At 36.3% G+C, this 21,848-nt stretch overlaps 1 protein-coding gene across 1 annotated transcript in view; it reads right to left on the minus strand.

Moving 5' to 3' along the window:
- LOC134531164 (vacuolar protein sorting-associated protein 54) overlaps positions 1-21,848 on the minus strand; it is a 183,988-nt gene that overhangs the window by 57,897 nt on the left and 104,243 nt on the right. The window contains exons 13-14 of the mRNA XM_063366788.1: positions 18,914-19,020; positions 6,424-6,577 (exon numbers count right to left, since the gene is read on the minus strand). Coding sequence (XP_063222858.1) covers positions 6,424-6,577; positions 18,914-19,020 — 261 coding nt within the window. The remainder of the gene's footprint in view (positions 1-6,423; positions 6,578-18,913; positions 19,021-21,848) is intronic.

The following is a 21,848-nucleotide window of genomic DNA, read 5'->3' on the forward strand; positions in this document are numbered from 1 at the left end:
TATTTACGAATTATGCTATTTAAAAAAAAAATAGCGAAGAATGTTTGGTTCTTTTTAGAACATTTAGTCAGACTGTGTTTGTTAATGAATGAGTTTGAGTGTTGTGACAGAATTATCTCTATCCTGTACTTTGAAAATAAAATACTTATATCTGCAATAACTTTATAGGGTAGGGTTTGACATACAATAACAAATATAAATGAGAATAGAAATGACAAAACTTTATTATAAAATAAAATATTATTTGTATCGACAACAGAACCCTCAGTAGTGTAGAAAAGGGGCTCCTGTGCCTGATTTCTGGGTGTGGATTGTAGATGGGGTCAATGACCGATTGCTCTGATGCCACGGCAGCCATCTTGGATGAACTTGACCCTTGACCCGGCAGACATTTTTGATCCGCCATTTTGTTTTCTAGAATGTTCTGACATTTTGTTTTCACAAACTTTCCGCCATTTTGAATAATGACAACACTGTTGCAATTATCGTTACGCCCACCATCTTGAATTCCCGTAATTTGTATGCTAGAAAACTGGAAATTGTTAAAATTTATAAAAAATTAATTAATCAAACTTTAATAAAATAGTATTTAAAAAAAATGCACTTACGCCCTTGGTGAGGGCAAAATAAAAAAAATGGCGACCGATCCTTTGCGATGACAGGGCGGCTATATTGGATGACGACCTTTGACACAGCGGCCATTTTGGATCCTCCATCTTGAAATTGAGCACCCCACTCACTAATGCTGCATTTTACATTACGCACACCATCTTGGATGTGTATGATGTCACCATTGCACTTTTAGTTACGGCCGCCATCTTGGATTATAGAAGGTTGCATTTTTCATAACGACCGCAATTTTTAATTCTAATAACATGTCCGCCATCTTGGATTTGATTTCACATTATTTTTTTTTTTTTGGATTCTGATATGTCCGCACATTTAACGAAATGACACACACTCAACAAAAGAAAAGAACACACTGTACACAAAGTAGACACGGAATGAACACACAGTACAATCAGTAGACATGAAATGAACCCACAGTACATACACTCAGTAGACATGGAATGAACACACAGTAGACACAGAATGTACCCACGCACCCGCTCACGCACGCACATGCTCACGCTCACGCACACACAGAGAGAGAGAGAAAGAGAGAGAAGGGACATGCAATGGGCATGTAATGCAGACATTGAACATGCAGTAGCGTGAACTCAGGCATAAAAATCATAATTTGGGAAATAACAAATATCAATTTAAAAAATCTTCAATATAATTTATTATTTTTATTTATACAAATACAGGTAAAACAAGTCATTATAGTACGTAGCCAGCTTTCCTCAGTTCTTTGAGTATTAGGGCTACTTCTTTGATGTGCGAATAGTTTCCTGCACAAAGCGTCCCATGATGAGTAATTAATCTCTTATGCTGCCATCTTCCATGCATGTTTATTATAAATACTTTTAATATCACTTTTGTCCCAGCGATCATCATAAGCTTTATTAGAATAATTAATTTTATTACAACGTTTCCATCATTTCAGACTCACTGCTTCATCAGTCTTCGATCTTGAATGCTTTAGTTGCTTCAGCACAGTCTTTGATCGCGTCACCAGCTTCAGAGTCACTGTCGACATTTCCATAGAAGTCAGGGTCTCCTCCTGAATTACTGTAAGAACTCGAAATCGTTGACCTAGAAGCTTCTACATTGTCTAAAATCTTCCGTTTTAAGTGTCCATCATTATTCCAAAGTATGGATGGTCTACTGAATATGGGCTTGATTGTATTCTCACTTTTCACAGTGATGATACTTCCAATAGTTTCAGTCTTCCTTAAACCATCAGATTCCTTCAATTTAAGTTCTTCGCCGCGATCGGGACTTCCTTAGTGTAGTGTATTTATCAATGTTCTCTATCCCGTATGTGAGCTTGGCTTTACATGTTCTACCGTGTTTTTTTAAGCTGTCAATTCATGTTAAGAACCTGCTACACCGATTACTGCTTAACATTTTGCATAGTGGGTTTTTAACACAATCATTCTTCTCATGATGTCTAACATTCCTTCTCAGGTCAAAATTGTTGCCGCAGTATCTACAGCGGCGTCCTTCCGATTCAGACGCAGACAACAAACCAGGATCCATGGTAGCTTCTGTGACTAATGTTAGATGCAAATTTAGAGTTTTAAATTGGAACAAGTACTTAAATAGAATTTTTTTTAATTTTTTGTCAGTGAGAGTTATTTATTTCATACAAGAAACTTGTCACAAATAGTTCTGCTTTTCAACAACAGATGACGGCACGTGTTGTAACTATTCTTTTTTATGTGGGATGTGGGATGCTCTCTCGCGATCGCAAGAGAAGGAGGGCTTGGGTAGACATCAAGGAGAAGGAAGTTCGTCTTGCCCTATAGTGTTCCGCAACAGTCTTATCACATATTATTGGACTGAGTAATGATATTTTTGTTTGAATTCCACCTGATAAAAATATTGTAAGTGCTGCTTTAGTGGCAGAAAATCACTAATTAAATGCAACTCTGAATAAAATTGCATGAATCATTAATTAAAAAACATTTTATGCAGAGATCGATTTCTCACAAATAACCAGAAGCACTTGGAGTTCATCAACAGATGTCTAGCCAGGATTAATCAGGAGACTCAGAGATTATCAACAGAAGTCTAGCAAGAACTAATCAGGAGCACATGGAGAAAACTAATGCAAGTTTTCCTTAACATCAGAAAAATCACAGAAAAAAATGATAAATTAAAATAAAAAAATAATAAAAAAATTACAAATAATTCCAGCTTGTACTAGAACTCTATCCTTGCTCAACAAAGAAGTTCACAAGCTGGCTGAATTTTCTGTATTTTTTTTTGTTACCAAATCCCTCACACACCTGATGAATGCATACCCTTAATTTTGACCCTCCCTCCAATACACTTCCTAGATACTAGGACTCAACAACATGTAACTGAATGCATCTTCTAACTTCATTTTTGTTTCTCTTCAAGCCCATCACTTCACTCCTTTTAATGCTGAATCACATACCACATTTTCTCATTTCCTCACTCCATGCTTTTAACTGCTCTCGCACTACATCTTCCTTTTCTCCCCAAATCATCAGATCATCAGCAAACAGCATGGCCTTCATTTTTCCTTCTCCAATCTTATCTTACACTCTCTTCATTATTCTCTCCACCACTATAATAAATAACAATGGAGACAATGCACAACCCTGCTTCACTCCGTTGGCTTGTTTAAACCACTTCGTCATCCCTCTTCTAGCTCTCTTATACATACTCTTCACTTTACTTATTAACTCTTTCTTAATCCCAGCTTCTTCCATGGCCTGCCAAACACACTGTCTTTTCACAGTGTTGTATGCCTTCTTCACATCCAGGAATATCATTACTAGATCTTTCCCAAATTTGTATCACTTCTCCATTAGTTGTATGGCAAAAATCAGATCTATGGTAGATCTTCCTTCTCTATAATCCATGCTGCTCCTCACGTCATTTGCCTGCCATGCCCTTCCTACTTCTGTCCAAGATCTTCTCATACAACTTTACACAGGGGGACATCAAGTGATCCTCCTATAATTCTCACATATTTTCCTGTCTCCTTTCTTTAACACTGGCACTATTACCACTTTACTCCTGTTCTTTGGTATGCATTTTTCTTTCCAAATACACCTCATCAGTCATCACTCTTTACAGCCAATGAATTCTTACTTCTCCTGCTGTTCTTATAATTTATACAGTCAACTCATCCATCACTGGAGCTTTGCCAGTTTTCATCCTTTTCAGAGCTTCCTCTAATTCTTTCCATGTTATATCCTCATCATCCCACTCTGAAAATATTTCTTGCTCATCTGTTTCTTCTTCCTTCTCATTTGTGTCTGGGTTCAGCAGCTTTTCAAAATAATTACCCCACAGTACCTTTTCCTCTTCTTCCATTTCCACCATTCTTCCATCTTAATTTATCATTTTAAATGTCTGACCTTTTTCTTTCCTCCTACTTCATACTTGGCTGTATAATAGATTCTTACTTCCTTCTACATCCTCTTCTAGTAGAATCGTGAGATGTCATATTATAGAATATCATAGTTCATTTTTATGGGATTTTATGCCTATTTTTTAGGCATTTTTGTAACTTTTCTACTTTCAGAATATGTACACATAATTGCCAATTACTCAGATTAATTAGATATTAACTACACTTTTTTAAGTTAAAAAAAAGTTAATGATTTTGGTTATAATTTTTTTCTATACAGTATCAATAACTGTCACTAATGAAAACTCTTAAAATATATGATAATACCAATAGAGATTAATGATTATTTTGTTAGTACCTGTATTGGAGTACCTCTACAGTCTACACCAATGTTCAGGAACTTGTTTTGTCTTACAGATTACTCAAAATAGAAAATACCAGTGAGCATGGAATTTGAGTTAGAGAATTTAACCCTTCTCAAGAAGAGTGACCAAGCTAGTGCACTGCCACATCTTCCTCTTTCCTCCCCTCTGCCGCAGAGCAAGAATGAAAAGGGAAATACAGAGTAAAGGGCATCATCTCACATCTTTTACAAGTATCATATTTGTTTAACTATGGTATTTTTTTGTGCATTTTAAATGCTGATTTTTCTTTTCACTAGGATTGGTGTTGTTTATAAACACACAAAAAGAGAATGGCAATTTCTAAACATACTACAAGTAGTTATCACCAGTATTTATTCACAGGTAGATTTTAAGAAGGCCATCCACCTACAGGCCCAGGCATGCACTGTTTACATGCTCAGTATTCCTGGGTGTGATGGTGAAACCTTTCACTTACTTAAAAATAAAACCACATTGTGAAATTTTAAGAGAAAACAATGCTCTAAATGAAAAGTATGGAAAATTTTGTGGGTTTGTGTTTCTAAGTTTTAACATTTATACACAATTTATACTCATAAACACACATTTGCTGTTAATGCTTTTTACTTTTCCTCAAACATGGATTTACACGGTTCCTTGACAAAAAAAAAAGCCAGCTGTTTTAATTTAAAATAGTTTTTATATCACAATTTTTTTGTATTTAATACAAATAACTCTACGAAAATAATTATTTTGTTGGCATAAAATGGGAATGATTTTGAAGTTGAATTTTATTATGCTAAAGAATCTAACACTGAATCCCAAATTCTTATTTTCAATTTACTGTATTTACTCGCAGAAGGATCACTCTGCCTAAGGGTCCTACCTATGATTTAGGTAATAAATATCTAACATTTTCAACATAGGAGTCACCCTAGAATATGGGTGGCACTATATATCTGTCTACAGTAAAGTTCCATAGATACATGTGAAGTCTTTGTTCCATGTCTCAGTCTCAGCTTATTCAAGAGTCAGAAATACAGCACTGGGGTTACCCATTGGTGCTATTTTTGTTTTACTTTCTGTGCTGCTTTACTCCCGTAGGAGGGAGCGAGACGGCACTCTTGCACCCACTTCTCTCTCCCCCCCCACTTCTTTATGACCCCTGCTACAAACAAAAAGGCAAAGGAGAAGGCTACCAATTTTTATACCTGGTATATCCCTTCCCCGCCATTGTATTCTTTTTTAACCAGTCCTCTTCCCAAATAGAAAAAATGGCAGCCAGATACATTTTCTTGTCAGTTCCTGCGCTGGGAGGGGGGAAGAAGGGGGTTGGGGGGACCTGGAGGAAAGTAAAACACGCTATGATTTGAATTGTAACTTCTCATGAAATGTTGCATTTGGAAGCTGGGAAATCTCACGCAAACAACAATAATGTTGGGTCTCAGTTGCTTCTTAAAACCCGGCTAAATAGACACGTGGAGATTATGTACGGTGCCAGTTCACGGACATTCAAAACAATAAGGACGGGAGAACCGTCATCACTGCCACATGCCACACACACTCATAGAATGCATACACACAAACTCTAGCTGGTTTATTTTTAGATTTTCCCCTCCTCCAGCTGAATGCTAGCCCAGCAAGTCACGAAACTTGCCGGCACCGGCCGGTCAACCGGCAGCCAGGCAGGCATTGCTCAATGACACCAATTTATCGTAATTTTCACGCACTGCTCAGATATTTTAAATAAACAATTTTTAATTACAGCTGACATTATTTTATAATTAGCTTGTGATCCACACTGGCAACTTATTCACACACATATTCAACGACAAACAGCAGTTATAATTTTTTTTCCCCCAAAATAAAAAAAAATTTGCATAAAGATAGCAGTATATTTTCTTAAAAATAAAAATCAGCATAAACTGTGCGACCCATACATGGCAAATATTATAAGTGAATGGTTTTCCTGGACTGTCAATTAATATCTGAAATTTCCCAAAACACTTATAAATTCTGCAATGTCTCCTGGTTGGTGTTTGAGGTCGGAGTGCAGGGAGCGCCCACCGAGGAGTGTGTGCCCGGCTGCTGCGACGGGGCCAGCACCAACTGCGCCAGCCGCTCGTGAGCGCAGTCGCACACCGAGGTCAGCAGCTCCTGCAGGCACGCCGTGACCCGGGCGTGCTCCTCCGCGCTCAGGAACCTGTCCAGCGGGTCCGGCCTGCCGACACACGCACCCGCAAGTCCGTGGTTACAGACCGCCACGCGCCAGGAAGCCCCTCCGACCCACCACGAGCCAGCGAGACCACCTACAGCAAACACTCACAAGCTCCCACCGAGCTTCTCTTCTCCTCTGACTGGCGAGCACACCTACAGCTCTTTAAAACAACGCCACCATCACATTGTCACTTACTTTCAGAACACTGTTTCCCACAAAACACATTGAAAAACTGTTTAATAACATTGCTTAAAACGCAGATTTTTTTTCTTATCATATAAAATAAAAAAAAATTCACAAGTAACTATATTGATGTATATTTCACCAGACTTCAAATGAATAGTAAATTTGACTGGTATCCTACATATTATAAACATGTTCTTGCAGTATGCTGTCATGTTGTTTATTACCCCTCACGCTAAGCCAAGCAAAACACCAACATAAAGAAAAATAGCAGGGTTTAATAAATAGCATTCACTGGCCGATTGCTGATTGTTTGATTGGCTTTTTTTTTTCACCGATTTAATGAGGAAATATCAATCAAAATTTAACACACAGTGCATGCAATAATATTTGATACACCAAAATTCTTTATCAGAATGGCTTCCACAAACTCTCACAAAGCATATTCATCAGTACCGGTAAACTAAAAATCGAGAAACAAAAAGGACTTCCACGATCACATATTCATTTTCCTGAATTTTTCGTGACTGGTATTAGTAGGAACAAACATTTATCAAATTTGTGATAGCAAAAATTTTTGTGCCCATTTCGACACTTTTTTAATGAGAAAACGTGAATTTTTCACTTTTTAAATTTTATGTAATACTAAGAATTCACATTTAAATACTCAGAATACTGAAAAATTTATGTTTAAAATGAACTTAATCTGATTAAAATTATTTGGGTCAGAAAAATATAAAAAAAAAATAAAAATGTCTGTATACATTATTTTTGTGAGTATTGTTTGGTTTTTATCTTCTGTAACATCTGTTGTATAAAAACATGGCCACATCACCAAAGATAATATGCTTCAATATTTAACTATGTGAATGCAGATGCTGAAAGCTACACAATCAATGGGTGGTTCAATATTTTGAGTTCTTTATGCAGTATTTTATTTGCCCAGCAACCATTTGACTACGAATTGCTTCTTCTGTACCTGTTATTCAATGGATAATTTATTCCTGCCACAGAACAAGGAGGGAGCTATAGAAGTACGACTCTTATAGTGGAAAGTGAGACCATATTTTGCGCGACATGTGACGCTATCTGTTGGATGGGCCCATAACTACTAGTAAAAAAAACTTGGGTGAGAGTTTTAGTTCCATAATTACAATTTAACTACTTGACAACTAATTGCCTAGTTGGAGAAATTTAAGCTGTGCCAAAAATATAACTTAATACTGTTTTGGAATAGAACATCATGTTCTATACAAATGAGTAGGAGCTGCAGTATTTCTGTTATGCCATGCCACAAAATATGTGGCTACCCAAATTAAGTTAATTAATTTTTACTGGTTTGTTTGCCAGATAACAGTTGTTGCATTACTTCTCACAATCAAGGTAGCTATGTTAGTGTTATATTATAAAAGCTACTATCTAGCGGATGAGCTCAAAATTACTTCAAAAGCTAGGTCTCAGTCTTGGTAATTAGAGTTTCTCCCCCCGATTTCTGCTTCATGTTCATGATGTTTGTTTACGTGTTTAAGATTTCTGATACAGTATATTTATAATAGGGATGGGACGAATCCACATTTTGGTCGAATCCGAATCCTTGTTCGAATCCTCAGTATTTGTCATCGAATCTCGAATCCCAGTCCCACACTAAACTTCACATGTTATTAAAAAAAATCATGTGTATTTATAAAATTGTAAAATAAGTGCATAGTGTATACACCTGATATAAAATAGAGACAATAACCTCAAAAACCACAAACGTAAGTTTGCATCTGTCTAATTCTCTGTTAAATTAATCCTTCCTATGTTTTCAATAAAATACGTTTGTATAACAGACAAAAAAAGTTACGTTTTTTCTGCAATGTTATATTATTGAAGGTTGGAAATGATCGAGTAGTTATGCTAATTGACAAAATGCAGCGTAGTTTATCTTATGTTTGTGCTATTTCCGTTACCTTTATAATACAGTTTAGGTATACAATTTTCTAGAGCTGGGCGAACCTCAGTTCTCTGGTTTCGAACCGAACTGAATCGAACCTCATACAGAAATAATTGTTTTGAATTAAAATGAACCGACCACCAACATTTCAGTCTTTAACTGAATGGTGAGAAAGAAAGGTTCTCCAGCCATATGTAAAATTAAAACATTATATAGCTTAGCTTTATTAAAACATTGCAAAACATTTTATAAGTAAAGTTTATGCAATAAATAATGAAGGAAAGAAAACAGTTTAGAGAAAATCATTTTGCATTTAATTTCTTTATAGGTATGTATATATATACTTTTAATTCATGAAGAAGTTCCATCTAAATTTCAAAAAGACTATCTTCCTTTTTCAGTGTACACTAACCTTCATTAAAAAAAAATATAAGATTATAAAGATGACGAACATTCAGCATAAGGCCACATAACATATTTTTGTGGTAGACATAACCTAACATTTTTAAAAAGTAAAACCTTTTAATAGGACATTAAAAAAAAAAGTCGAATGTGAATTAAGTTACCAATCTACATTACAAAACCCGCTGACTGCAGTTGCTGTTTTCTTGGAAGAATGCTGCTCGTCAGAAGAAACTTTAGACATTTTTTGGGGTGGTTCTGGGTCATCTGGGTCGTCATTATCTTTTCTCCATTTGGAAAACTTAAACGACGTAAGCCTGCTCATCGCAAATCACCTCAAGAACAATATTATTGTAAACGTTACGTTAGTCAGTGTTAGGGATGGGTAGTTCGCGAACTACCAGTTCATTTGGAACTGTTCTGACGAACGAACTAGGTGACTAGTTCGTTGTTACCAAAAACAATCGTTCTTTCGTTCTTTGCGTGTTTCTCTTCTCCTACTATGTTTGGTCCTTACTGCGCATGCGCGAAAGATCCCTAGGTAACTAGTTCATCCTGGGACCGCTACTGCTCTGATACAAAAGTATCGGATACTTGTAACTAGGTACATTACTGTATCAGTATCAGGTTGGAACAGATACCGAAAATTTCTGTAACAACCCACCTCTACTAGTTCGCTGTTACCAAAAACAATCGTTCTTTCGTTCTTTGCGTGTTTCTCATCTCCTACTCTGTTTGGTCCTTACTGCGCATGCGCGAAAGAACCCCCCCCCCCCCCCCACCATTATACCACTGTCACCCAATATGCCACGTCTTTCTTTCTTGCTTTCTTCCCTCTCTTACGTTTGTTCTTTATTTGGTCTCGCTTCGTCAGTTCCAAGCAGAGACGTTCCAAGTACTGATCTGAACTACGAAGACCGAAGAGAAAGGGAGTACATATACACACTGAACTAGCTAGTTCAAAGACATAGATAGTTCACACAGTAAGTTTATTTAATTGTGTAGTTAGGCTGTCGGTCATTATTTTCGTTTCGTTCTTTCTTGCGCAATGATGTATCGTTTGACGATCGTGAACTCTTAATTTTTATCTAATATTCTTTAGAAATTTACATTACATATTGGCATTAAAAAACGTGTCACGTAAATAAGTGTAATTACGTTAAATTTCAGATAGCCTATACAATCTGAAATTAAACTTTAATTACACATAGACCACACATTACAAAACTACACTAAAATTTAAAGAAACATAATAAAACTTACCTAATACGAAAAAAATCAGCTTAGGTTGTCACAGATGAGAAAACACTATACTATTATTTTGTTTTGTACACATGTGAAAATAAGCACTTAACTTGCAGAAAATAAATTAATACACATTCAAAAATGTAAGAAGTGTGTGAAAGAAAAACAATATGATAGTCACTCATTTGTAATGGGAGATATTGTTTACAAGCATCGGATTACTGCGTGCCTCTTTTATTTATAGAAAAAGAAATGCCCATAAAACAAAAAGTCTGTAACGATTGTGTTGGTGTCATGTATGGAATATTTTGTTTAAAAACATTGGAAACCGTGATACAGTCCGCGACCGATGTAGTTCAATAGAACGGTTCTTAAAGAACTAGTCTTTGAAGTGACTAGTTCCGAACGAACTAGTTCTTTCCAAAGAACTATATTTCCCATCCCTAGTCAGTGTGGTTATAAAAATTTGCGTTAGAAAAAAGAAAACACGAGAAATAATGATGGCTGCCGCGACTACGCTAGTCAACTTAGTACCGTACTGTAAAATTTACTGGACCAGTACTTTTAATACACAAGATTAAATTAATATTTTCAGTACCTGACTTATAACCAAAAAGGCCAAAGAAAATAATTACATTCCAGTAGGTAATTTAAAATACGTAATTTACATAATCATTTCCTACCGCATTTGTCTTGTGTTAACTTGATCACGTTAGTTTTGCCGAAATACGAGAGTTCTCGTACATGCGCTTTAGTTTAACGTATGGGGTACGCAATCTTTGGTGATTTTACAACACTTCTCGTACACGCACTATAGTTAAAGGTATAATATACAATACCTTTGGCATTTGTACGATAGTTTAAATTACGTAGTACGAGAAATGCATACAAAATTCTCTAAAGTAAACAAAAAACAAAGCGCGCCTATATGAAACAATGCTATGAGAGTTATGCGACGATTAATAATTTTTTTATTATTTTGTCTGCGCTTGAAACTGTTGAGGCGACTATTATGCGATAAAAGTCGGAATATTACAAGTAATGGAATTTTGTTGTGCTGTTTTGTGAATGGTCTCAAATGGGGGTTAGAAAATTATAAAAACGTAATTTTTTTTTAAACGAACGTTCGGTTTTTCGAATATATTTTAAGAGGTTTCGAACCGAACGTAAGGATTCGGTTCGGTTCGGTTCGAAATTTTCAAACTTCGCCCAGCACTACAATTTTCAATTACTACCTAAATCTCTTAAAAACCCACCTCGAATCCCACCTCGAATCCTACGAATCCTCGAATCCATAGGATTCGGTATATTCGACGAATCCAAGATTCGAAAATCCCATCCCTAATTTATAAGTAACAGAAATTGAAGGTCATATTATTCCCGCATTACTAAATAAAAGTAAACACATGCAATATTACTGCGATGAACTACCTGTTGGTGTTCATTAAGCCTGTGATCATGACTCAGCCATTAAAAGAAGTGAGACCTCAGGCAGGATGAAATTACAAAAAAAATTTAAAAAAATAATAATTAGGAAAAATAAGTGGTTAAACTAAGCAGTGTTTTATTTTATAGTCAGTGTTTATGATCCTGCCAACTTACGGGGCTAAATATTTTTATTTCAGCACCTTTCACTCTTTTGAGGTTAGATCTACCCTAAACTAAGCGCCGCAAATGTTTGCCCACACACGTCTTAATTGTGTGCTGGTTCCCTGAAATAAGATGGCTTGTACACAAAGACTCGAGTAACAAGATAAATAATTTTTTTAACTGAATTATATACTAAAAGCTTTAAAAATAACTTTAGTGCTTCGTTACTTCTCACGCACTTAACTTTGCTTTCTACTAAATAAAATCATCACAACATCAACATTTTGCATTATTTAGCAAAATGTTCAGTTTTGGCATTCTTATATTGTATTATAGTATACTAGCTGCAATACCCGGTGTTGCCCGGGCTGAACACAGGGTGTAGTTAGTAATTGTCTTCTTAATTTGAATGTCAAGTGTGAAAATTAATTTATGTCACTTTCAGATCCCGACAGACGTTCTGCCAGTTTATAGTTATTTACCTGGTCTGTATGTAATTTAGACTTTATAAAGCAATATAGAAAAAAGCTGAAAAATAAGAGATTACTAATATTCGAAAGATTACATTATCTAGCTAATGCTCGGCCTGCATTGCAATGCCTCATTCAGTTTTGTTTTGTAATATGTTTGAAGTAGTTCCACATATACAAATCATCTATCCATCTCTCTATATATATTTATCTCTATCTACATCTATATACATCTATGTATCTCTCTATCTCTATTTATCTCTTTATATCTACACTAGATAATGCCCGGCATGCGTTGCAATGCCTCAATCAATTTTTTTTTGTAATTTTTTAAACGTATACTAAGCATCTCTCTTTATCTCTCTAATTCTCTATCTCTCTATGTATATCTCTATAACTCTCTCTATCTTTCTATTTATATCTCTATCTCTCTATATATCTTTCTAGCGGACCCGACAGACATTGTCCTGCCCAAATGTACTTTTTGTGAGATATGGATATGGCGGTAAGTATTTCTACGCTGGACATTTTGTATCTTCTCATTATACATACCCCTCCTCTTGGGCACGCCACTGCCGTTACCAAAAACCTTTCCCATGGTTACGCAGAAGGCAACAACAATGCAAAAGCCTGTTGCCATGGAGGCTAATTATCAACAATGCTTAGTTTTTTTGCTTTTAAAGCGTGTATTTTTAGTTTTTCTTAACTCAGAATCGAGATAAAATATCCAATTGTGAATCTAAACCATCCTCACTATTTGTGTGGCTATGAAACATGATTTATTTCTGCAATTTAAATTGTAATATACAAAAAGGGTATTGAAAATTGAAACAAATATGGCGACACTATAAACTGTCAGGATCTTTATTTTTTTCTTACTCTCTACTTAGTTCCTTACAATAGCAAAACTTAATGGCTTCTAATAATGCGTTGCAATTTTTGCTTTTAAAGCGTGTTTTTTTTAGTTTTTATTAACTCAGAATCGAGATAAAATATCTAATTGTGAATCTAAACCATCCTCACTATTTGTGTGGCTATGAAACATGATTTTTTTCCTGCAATTTAAATTGTAATATACAAAAAGGGTATTAAAAATTGAAACAAATATGGCGACGCTATAAACTGTCAGGATATTTATTTTTTTCTTACTCTCTACTTAGTTCCTTACAATAGCAAAACTTAATGGCTTCTAATAATGCGTTGCAATTTTTGCTTTTAAAGCGTGTTTTTTTTAGTTTTTATTAACTCAGAATCGAGATAAAATATCTAATTGTGAATCTAAACCATCCTCACTATTTGTGTGGCTATGAAACATGATTTTTTTTCTGCAATTTAAATTGTAATATACAAAAAGGGTATTGAAAATTGAAACAAATATGGCGACGCTATAAACTGTCAGGATCTTTATTTTTTTCTTACTCTCTACTTAGTTCCTTACAATAGCAAAACTTAATGGCTTCTAATAATGCGTTGCAATTTTTGCTTTTAAAGCGTGTTTTTTTTAGTTTTTCTTAACTCAGAATAGAGATAAAATATCTAATTGTGAATCTAAACCATCCTCACTATTTGTGTGGCTATGAAACATGATTTTTTTCCTGCAATTTAAATTGTAATATACAAAAAGGGTATTGAAAATTGAAACAAATATGGCGACGCTATAAACTGTCAGGATCTTTATTTTTTTCTTACTCTCTACTTAGTTCCTTACAATAGCAAAACTTAATGGCTTCTAATAATGCGTTGCAATTTTTGCTTTTAAAGCGTGTTTTTTTTTAGTTTTTCTTAACTCAGAATCGAGATAAAATATCCAATTGTGAATCTAAACCATCCTCGAATCCCCGTGAACTCACACACAAAATTTCATCAAAATCGGTCCAGCCGTCTAGGAGGAGTTCAGTGACATACACACGCACACAAGAAATATATATATAAAGATATATACTTCCCACTATCTCTATATCTTCTATATATAAGTCTATATAGCTCTATACATCTTTAGGTATATCTCTTTATCTAACCCATTTCATTCTCTATACCTCGCTCTATCTCAACTTATCTCTCCGTCTCTATCTCACTATATATATATATATATATATATATATATATATATATATATATATATATATATATATACACACACACACACACCCCAATCCCTCGCATAGCACGTCTTCACTTAATGCAAATTCAGTTAGCACGATGTAAATTTTACTGCCCTAGTCTCGAATAGCACGTCTGTAAATTTCAGTTAGCACGAAATCGCCACAGGCTAAAAAAAATCTCGGAAACGACGCGACGTCAGGTATGGAATTCGAGGGGGGAAGAGTGGTTTGGAATGCGAGGGGAAAGAGATGCGCACGCAGATAAACAAACACCGGGCCGTACTGTTGATGCCCGGCCGCAGACCAGGCCCTACCGTTGATGCCCGGCTGCAGACCAGGCTGTACCGTACAGAAACCAAAGCAGATGAAATTGGACACGTTTTTTAAAAAAAAGCAAGATGATAGTGTTAATTTCACCCCAGAAAATATTTAACTAACTTTTATGTTTTGTATATGTACATATTGTACATACAGTAAACTCCCGGTATATCGCGCCCCGATTGATCGCAGAATCGGGTATATCGCGGGTCAAACCATGTCCCCCAGTCAGAAATGAATGATAATAATGGAATAAATGGTTGACAGCCGATTAGGATAATTTTGCGTTGTAACTAACAAACTAAGCATCGGGCAGAAAAAAGCCTAGGCGTAGAAAATGTCCGCAGTAAAATTCTAAACAAGATATCTCCGTACATTATTCCTCTATCTTGTAGGGTTTTCAAATTATGGTCCAATCCAGCCCAGTGATATTTTCTGAAACACTAGTTCTTAACGTCGCTTTATCTCACAAATGAAGCATCGGACAGGGGACCTGATAAAGCCCACCATCCAGCGACATTATCCAGCGTGACTCGGCTGGGGATTGATGTTGGATAGGCTTGGTTGTCGGCAAGCGCTGGGTAGGGAGAGGCTAGCCGAGAACATGGAGAGAGGTAGAGATTAGAGCGGGCAGAAACACCAGGGGGAGTGGGGGAGGGAATGTGTTCACGCAGCACACAGGCAGAGCATGAGTCACTTGACTGAGCAGCGTCGCTGCGTACAAGGCAAAATCAGGTAGTCCGGTGTTTAAAATTCCACTCCAGAATCTTAATTGGTACTTTACTGGACATCTGTATATAAATGTTTTGTTACAACTTAAACCTACAGAAGTAATATTATTGGGTAATTCATTGTATTATACAAGTTCATCTTTTTACTTTGGTATAATGTTTTAACATTAAATAGTAAAGTAAATCGGCTAGCGTATTTTTAATCTTTGCCCAGGAATTCCCAGTGGTCCAATATTTACGTGAACCATACTGTACCACTTTTGCCGTGAGGTAGTAAACAAGTCCCGGAAATGTTTGTGTGTAGCGGTCTCCCGACCTTTAAACAGAGGCTGGGGAATATAACACTTGCCGATCCGAGCCACACACACTCAGCAACTCGACACAGCGTTTGGTGAAATAAGTAAAGACAAAGTTTAACACGGTTTTTAATACGGCGTCACTGATTGCGCTAAAATTAAATTGGCGCAATTTTTGTTTCCCACATGTGACCATTTATAATTTACTGTAAGCATGGATAATAAAGTTTAACCACTTGACACGATAGACGATTCTTTATTTTTTATTGTACGAATGCTAGAATCGTTTTTTTCCTGTATCTGCGGCCTGCTTCTACAAAAGACAAGCTATCTGTAAGTAAATCTAGAATTTTTATTTTGTCAATCAAACTCGGTACTTTGCGATTCATATTCGGTTTGAAGTATCACTACGGCCTTTCTTTTTAGAAGACTTTGACCACAGAATCGTGTGTAACCGCACACACTGCACTTACTTTTTTACGGACACTGACGAAGCAGATACTGTGGATGACACCACGAGACTGGCAGCAGCTTGTGTGCCGCACGTGTGTTTGGCGGCGTTTGGCGCGCTCGTAGGCCGTGCGACAAACTGTGCGCGGCACGCGGAAAAATAAAAACAATTCAACATTTAATATTTATCTTTAAAATTTATTATTTTTATTTTTTCACCCGTGTTTAGTGGAAACTGCGGATGCAAAGTCCGCACAAAGGCGGGCCGTCTATACTGTGCGTGCTTGCCGACCTATTAGAACACAGGCGGTGTTTTATGCCTTTTGACCTTGGTCACATCGAAACATCGCGGTTATGCAACAACGCGGGTAAAAGTTATGTCCCCCGACAACCGCGTTAAATAGGGAGTGAACCCGTATTTTAATGTTATGTTTGTGCTCTAGGGAAAATCTAAATCTGTTTATCTGTTAACTGATTTGTTTACATAGCCGCTTTTATAAGAGGTGTGCATTACAAATTAAATGTTTACATATGGCTGTGTGTTTTAAAGTTATATAAAACCGGTTCTTAATTTCATAAAAGTGTTTTAATTTTGTTAAGTTTTAAACGTAATAACAAAGGATCCAGCTGCTTGCAACAGCAGGCAGACAGACGCGCGCGCGTGTTGAAGGTCACGCCTGGGCGGGCAAGCCAACCTGCTGACTGACGGTAAATATGTTACCACTTATCTCCCGTTACACTGTGCCATGTTTTCTTTATCTAACGTATTCGGTGGTAGGCTTAAAAAGATAAATGATATGACATATGCATTTTCAAGTATTATTCTACGCATTTATATTATGTAAAGATTACTTCCCTACACATCTTGGAACACATTAAATAATTTAGCCTTATATTTATGGGGACTAATGCTTCAGAATACGCGATTTCGATTAACACGAACATTTTTAGGAACGAATTAGTCGTGCTAAGTGAGGGATTGGTGTGTGTGTGTGTGTGTGTATATATATATATATATATATATATATATATATATATATATATATATCTGTCTCTCTTTTATATTTAAATAAATTGTGTCATGCGTGCACACTTATACAACAAAAACAGACAAAGTGCCGCTATATAAAATGAAATAAAAACATTTTTTGACACGATTCGTGCTCCAACTATTGAAAAATAGTTATACCATCTGAGTAACCTTCATGAGCATGCGCACAACAAATCACCAAAATTTCATCACAATCGGATGAATGGTATAGGAATGCATACGGCACAAACAAACGAAAATTAAAGACATGACAAACGCATCAAACGATGGTGCGTTTAAAATTCAAGGCAACTCTATCTATTGACGAAGTTAAGAACAAAACTGTTAATAGCGCCTTTATTTTGCTAGCCGCTGCGAGCTCCACTAAGCGGACTGGTCTCACCAAGGAGAAAAATATTAATTGGCCAGACCTTACTATGTGTATGATCGTGTGTCAGACATAGAGAAATGACACTCACTCACTATTTGAATGACTATGTATGACCTATGATTTTTTCTGTTATAAAATGAAATTATCACTTTTTCACTCCCTTAGGGATGGAATTTCGTATTAATATGGTGTCTATTATTAATCCAGGTTATAAGCTAGCTGTAGGCCAAATTTCATTCAAATCCATTCAGTAGTTCTTACGTGAAAGAGTAACAAACATCCATCCATCCATACTTACAAACTTCCGTGTTTATAATATTAGTAGGATTTAGATATAATTTTGCTGAGTGTTGCCTTACTTTTTACGACTGCTATAAGCAATAAGCTGTAATGCTGTATAAATTACACACATATATTGGTATTTTGAAAAGATTAAAATATTTCAGGTAAAAATTAATGTAAATGTGAAAAATAATTGGGAAAAATAACACTACTTTCAGGTGAAAAACAACACCACTTTGAGCTAAAAATAACACCACTTTATGCCATAAAATAAAAACACAAATGCATGTCTTTAGACAGTTGTAACAACTTAATGAATAAAGAATCAACTTGACAACAAAAAGAGGAGAGGAAGGAAAGTCGGTGCCTTGAACTTATCGATCAGCAGTTTCACAAACACAGAGGAGGAAGTTCAGTGGCCGTTGGTGGTCTCCAAGCACACTACCTTCTCTTATTCTGTTCCTTGCCCGCTCTGTGGCCAGTAACAACACATCACTTAAAGCCAGAGAAATTCCAAGATAACAGATAACACTCATCATGTCTTTGTTGCCATTTGCAAGGATGTTGAAAATCATGGTTCAGTGACCATAAAAGCAGATTTTTAGAGTGTTAAAATAAAATACCAAGTAATGCATTTAAGAACACAAATGAAAACAATGTACAATGGCACAGAGCATGCAAGTAAGTATGGTGTCATAACAGTTTACTACGGTTGGTTCCGGATGAAAGAAACAATGTTTAACTGTCAACAAGTTATTATATACGGCCCTACCAATAAGATTACCATTGAAATTATAAAAATTCAAGTTGCTGGTGCCAAAATGAATAAAAATACACTCCCCTACAACTCTGTTCAGTCAATTCAGCCTGCGAGGACAAGCGTTTATGACCCCACACAGAACTCTATACTCACGAGACAGACACGCAGAAATCTGGTTTCCCATCATCCTCTAGACCTGTAGTTTCTGGAACTTTTCCCGCACACACGTCTGCAGCCTGCTGCATCACACTATGCACTGCCTGACATGTAAACACAAACCCACAACTATCAACACTTTAGTCATAAGAAATGCATGCAGAATACCAAATGCCACAATGATACGATAGTGGAACTGCATCCCACAGGAAGTGGATTTTAATCCCCATTTGGTTTTCCATGGTTACCTGAAACCACTCCAAGCAAATGCTCGCATAGTTCCTTACAACAGGTCATTGCTAGGGACAAGCATTAATACATTGTAAAGCACCGTAATGCAACTAAAATCACAAAATATACATCATTTTTTTTAACAAAAACTTGACTCAAAATCACAAAAACATAATCTTTTAGTATATTAAAATTAGGGATGTGTGAATCCTTGATTTTCAGTTCGGTTCGAATCCGATTCGAATCCCTGGCAATATTTGAGATATTAATCAGATTCCGAATATTAAGCACAGAATAATTAAAAATGTGTGTTCTCTTTTTTCTAACTGTAAGTACTGGCAATTATTTCTTACACTGAGATTGAAATGTTTATAATTATATTAACTTAATTAATAATAAACCCTCTAAACGATGCAATTCAAAACATGAAGCACGTTTCAAATATTCCCTACTTGGTCTATCTAATTCAATTAGTTTTCAGAAGTTTCAGAATACTCTTTCTTGTGCAGCATTAAATGTTTCTTCATGCTTGAAGTGCTACCAGAGGTGCATTTAAGCTCATGTGAACATGTTTTACACTTTTACTTAAAATCTGAAGTTTTAGCAAAAAAATTCCAAACAAATCTACGCCAACTATGATGTTTTCGTTTTGACGTCACTGGCAGCGCACATGCACCATCATGACATTCGGAACTAATTTTTTTTTAAAACCAATATCTGAAAACTGTTTCATCATGAAATATTGTAAATTACAATTCAAGACTCAAATACAAAGACCAGTATGGAGGTTACATTGAATTTGAACGAATGCGGCGTCGGAATGAAATCTCATCGATGAGCATATCAATCGCAGTTGCAGAAAATATTTTGAGTTTCGGCAAAAAAAAAAAAAATCATTTACAAAAGTGTACTGCAAGTTTTATATTAAAATAAATGGTTGTATGACAAAATCTGCCATGTGAAACAAACTGAAATATACCTACGTGCTCAACAGTGACGCTTGCTGAATAAGGAAATTACGTATCCATTGCATAAATAATTACAGGGAAATTAATTTTCTTTGATAAATCATATTATAAATACTTACGTAATAGTAGGCTAATTTGATTTTTCACTGCTAGTATTTATGAGCTGTATTAAATCAATTTATAACATTTGTGAATATCCGTAATACTGTTCGAATCCATGTGAGAACAACGATTCCGGGTTCGGGTAATTGTGGATTTGAATCGTACCCGAAAATATCGGGTACCCGCACATCCCTAATTGAAATTAATGAATGCAGTTTATTTTGCATGAAATTATTACCAAAATATATGAACTAATTATAATTAGACTGGGGAATATTTATATTTTTTTTTATCTTGTAAATACTTGCCTACCTATTTTTATTGTTCTGTGCTTATACTGACATGTGGTGTTCTGTCAGCCCCTCTCTTCCTAGTGCGCAGGCCATGGCAGACGGCCGAGATAGCCAGCGCCGCCTGGCTGCAGTCGCATCGCCCGTTGCCAGGGCAACCATTCCCACGTCGCTGGTTGCCTGGGGCAACCACGCAGAGCGCCAGCAAAGCTGGCCGATCCTCCCCGGCAGCCGCTACCTCCCGCCTACCCCTCTCACTGAAGGCCAGCCGAGTGCGCAAGGCACTACAGTCAGCTGGGGTTTCCGGAAGAAGCCCGTGATTCCCGGAATCCCCTCTCTTTCCAACGTCACTCCCAAGCCCTCAGAAAGGGTGTAAAAGGGCCAGCCCTTAACCCAGAAAGTCTGCGATAAAGGACCCGTCGCACCAGCTTGCGACAAACATATTAATTAAATAACGGGTAGCTTCTGAAGCACAGAAGCTGAGGTTATCGAGCAATGGCAGACGGGACAATTTCGCAAAGTGCCGACAGCGCTTACTGGTGACAGGTGACCTGACGCTTTATTTTCTCTGGAGTAAGACCAGACGCCTCAGCTCGCGATTATTAACAAAAATATTTATTAACAAAAAAATTTAAAATATTTAATTGTAATGTTTATTTATATAAATTAATTTACAGGCGTACACTAACACCTTTCACCTTCTTATTTAGTAGATGCTGGCTGACAGCCTGGCAGGTATAACGGTTCATTATATAACAAAATAAAAAAAATGTTACTAAGTGCCAATTGTAGTTTTTGTTTTATTTTTAAAAATAGAATGCACAGACATATCCAATCATGTTCAAAATTTTTCTCACTCATTCAACTCGTACATCCAATTGTCGATAATTGCTTTTTGCTCGGGCGATGAAAATTAAGCAGAAAAAAAAAAGTAGATTAAGTCCTTCAGTAACTAGGTACTTGAAGTACACAACTAGTGAGGCCCCAAACCTGGCCGCACCTGGCGAAACACAGTCGCCACAAGCCAAAATGCAGATGAAGATGGTGAAAATTTCTAATTAAATGGCAGAATAAAATTAAAAATGTTAGTTTAACTCAAAACTCGGCATGGCTCTGACCACCAACTTTAAATTTATCCTTCTCAATTATTACATATTTTGTGAGAAGCCACCGAACGCGCCCTCCTGGTGCAGCGATCGACAGACAACTGGTGAAATCATGGCACTGGTTCCTCCACGCAGGAAGGGCAGTCACATGACCTCACCGACCAATCATATACTCTCTTCATTTACACTAACAATTACAAGACAATCAGAACACAGAACATATACACTGAAAACC

The sequence above is a fragment of the Bacillus rossius genome, chromosome 3 (genome assembly GCF_032445375.1).
Source record: "Bacillus rossius redtenbacheri isolate Brsri chromosome 3, Brsri_v3, whole genome shotgun sequence".
In the NCBI taxonomy this organism is placed as follows: Eukaryota; Metazoa; Arthropoda; class Insecta; order Phasmatodea; family Bacillidae; genus Bacillus; species Bacillus rossius.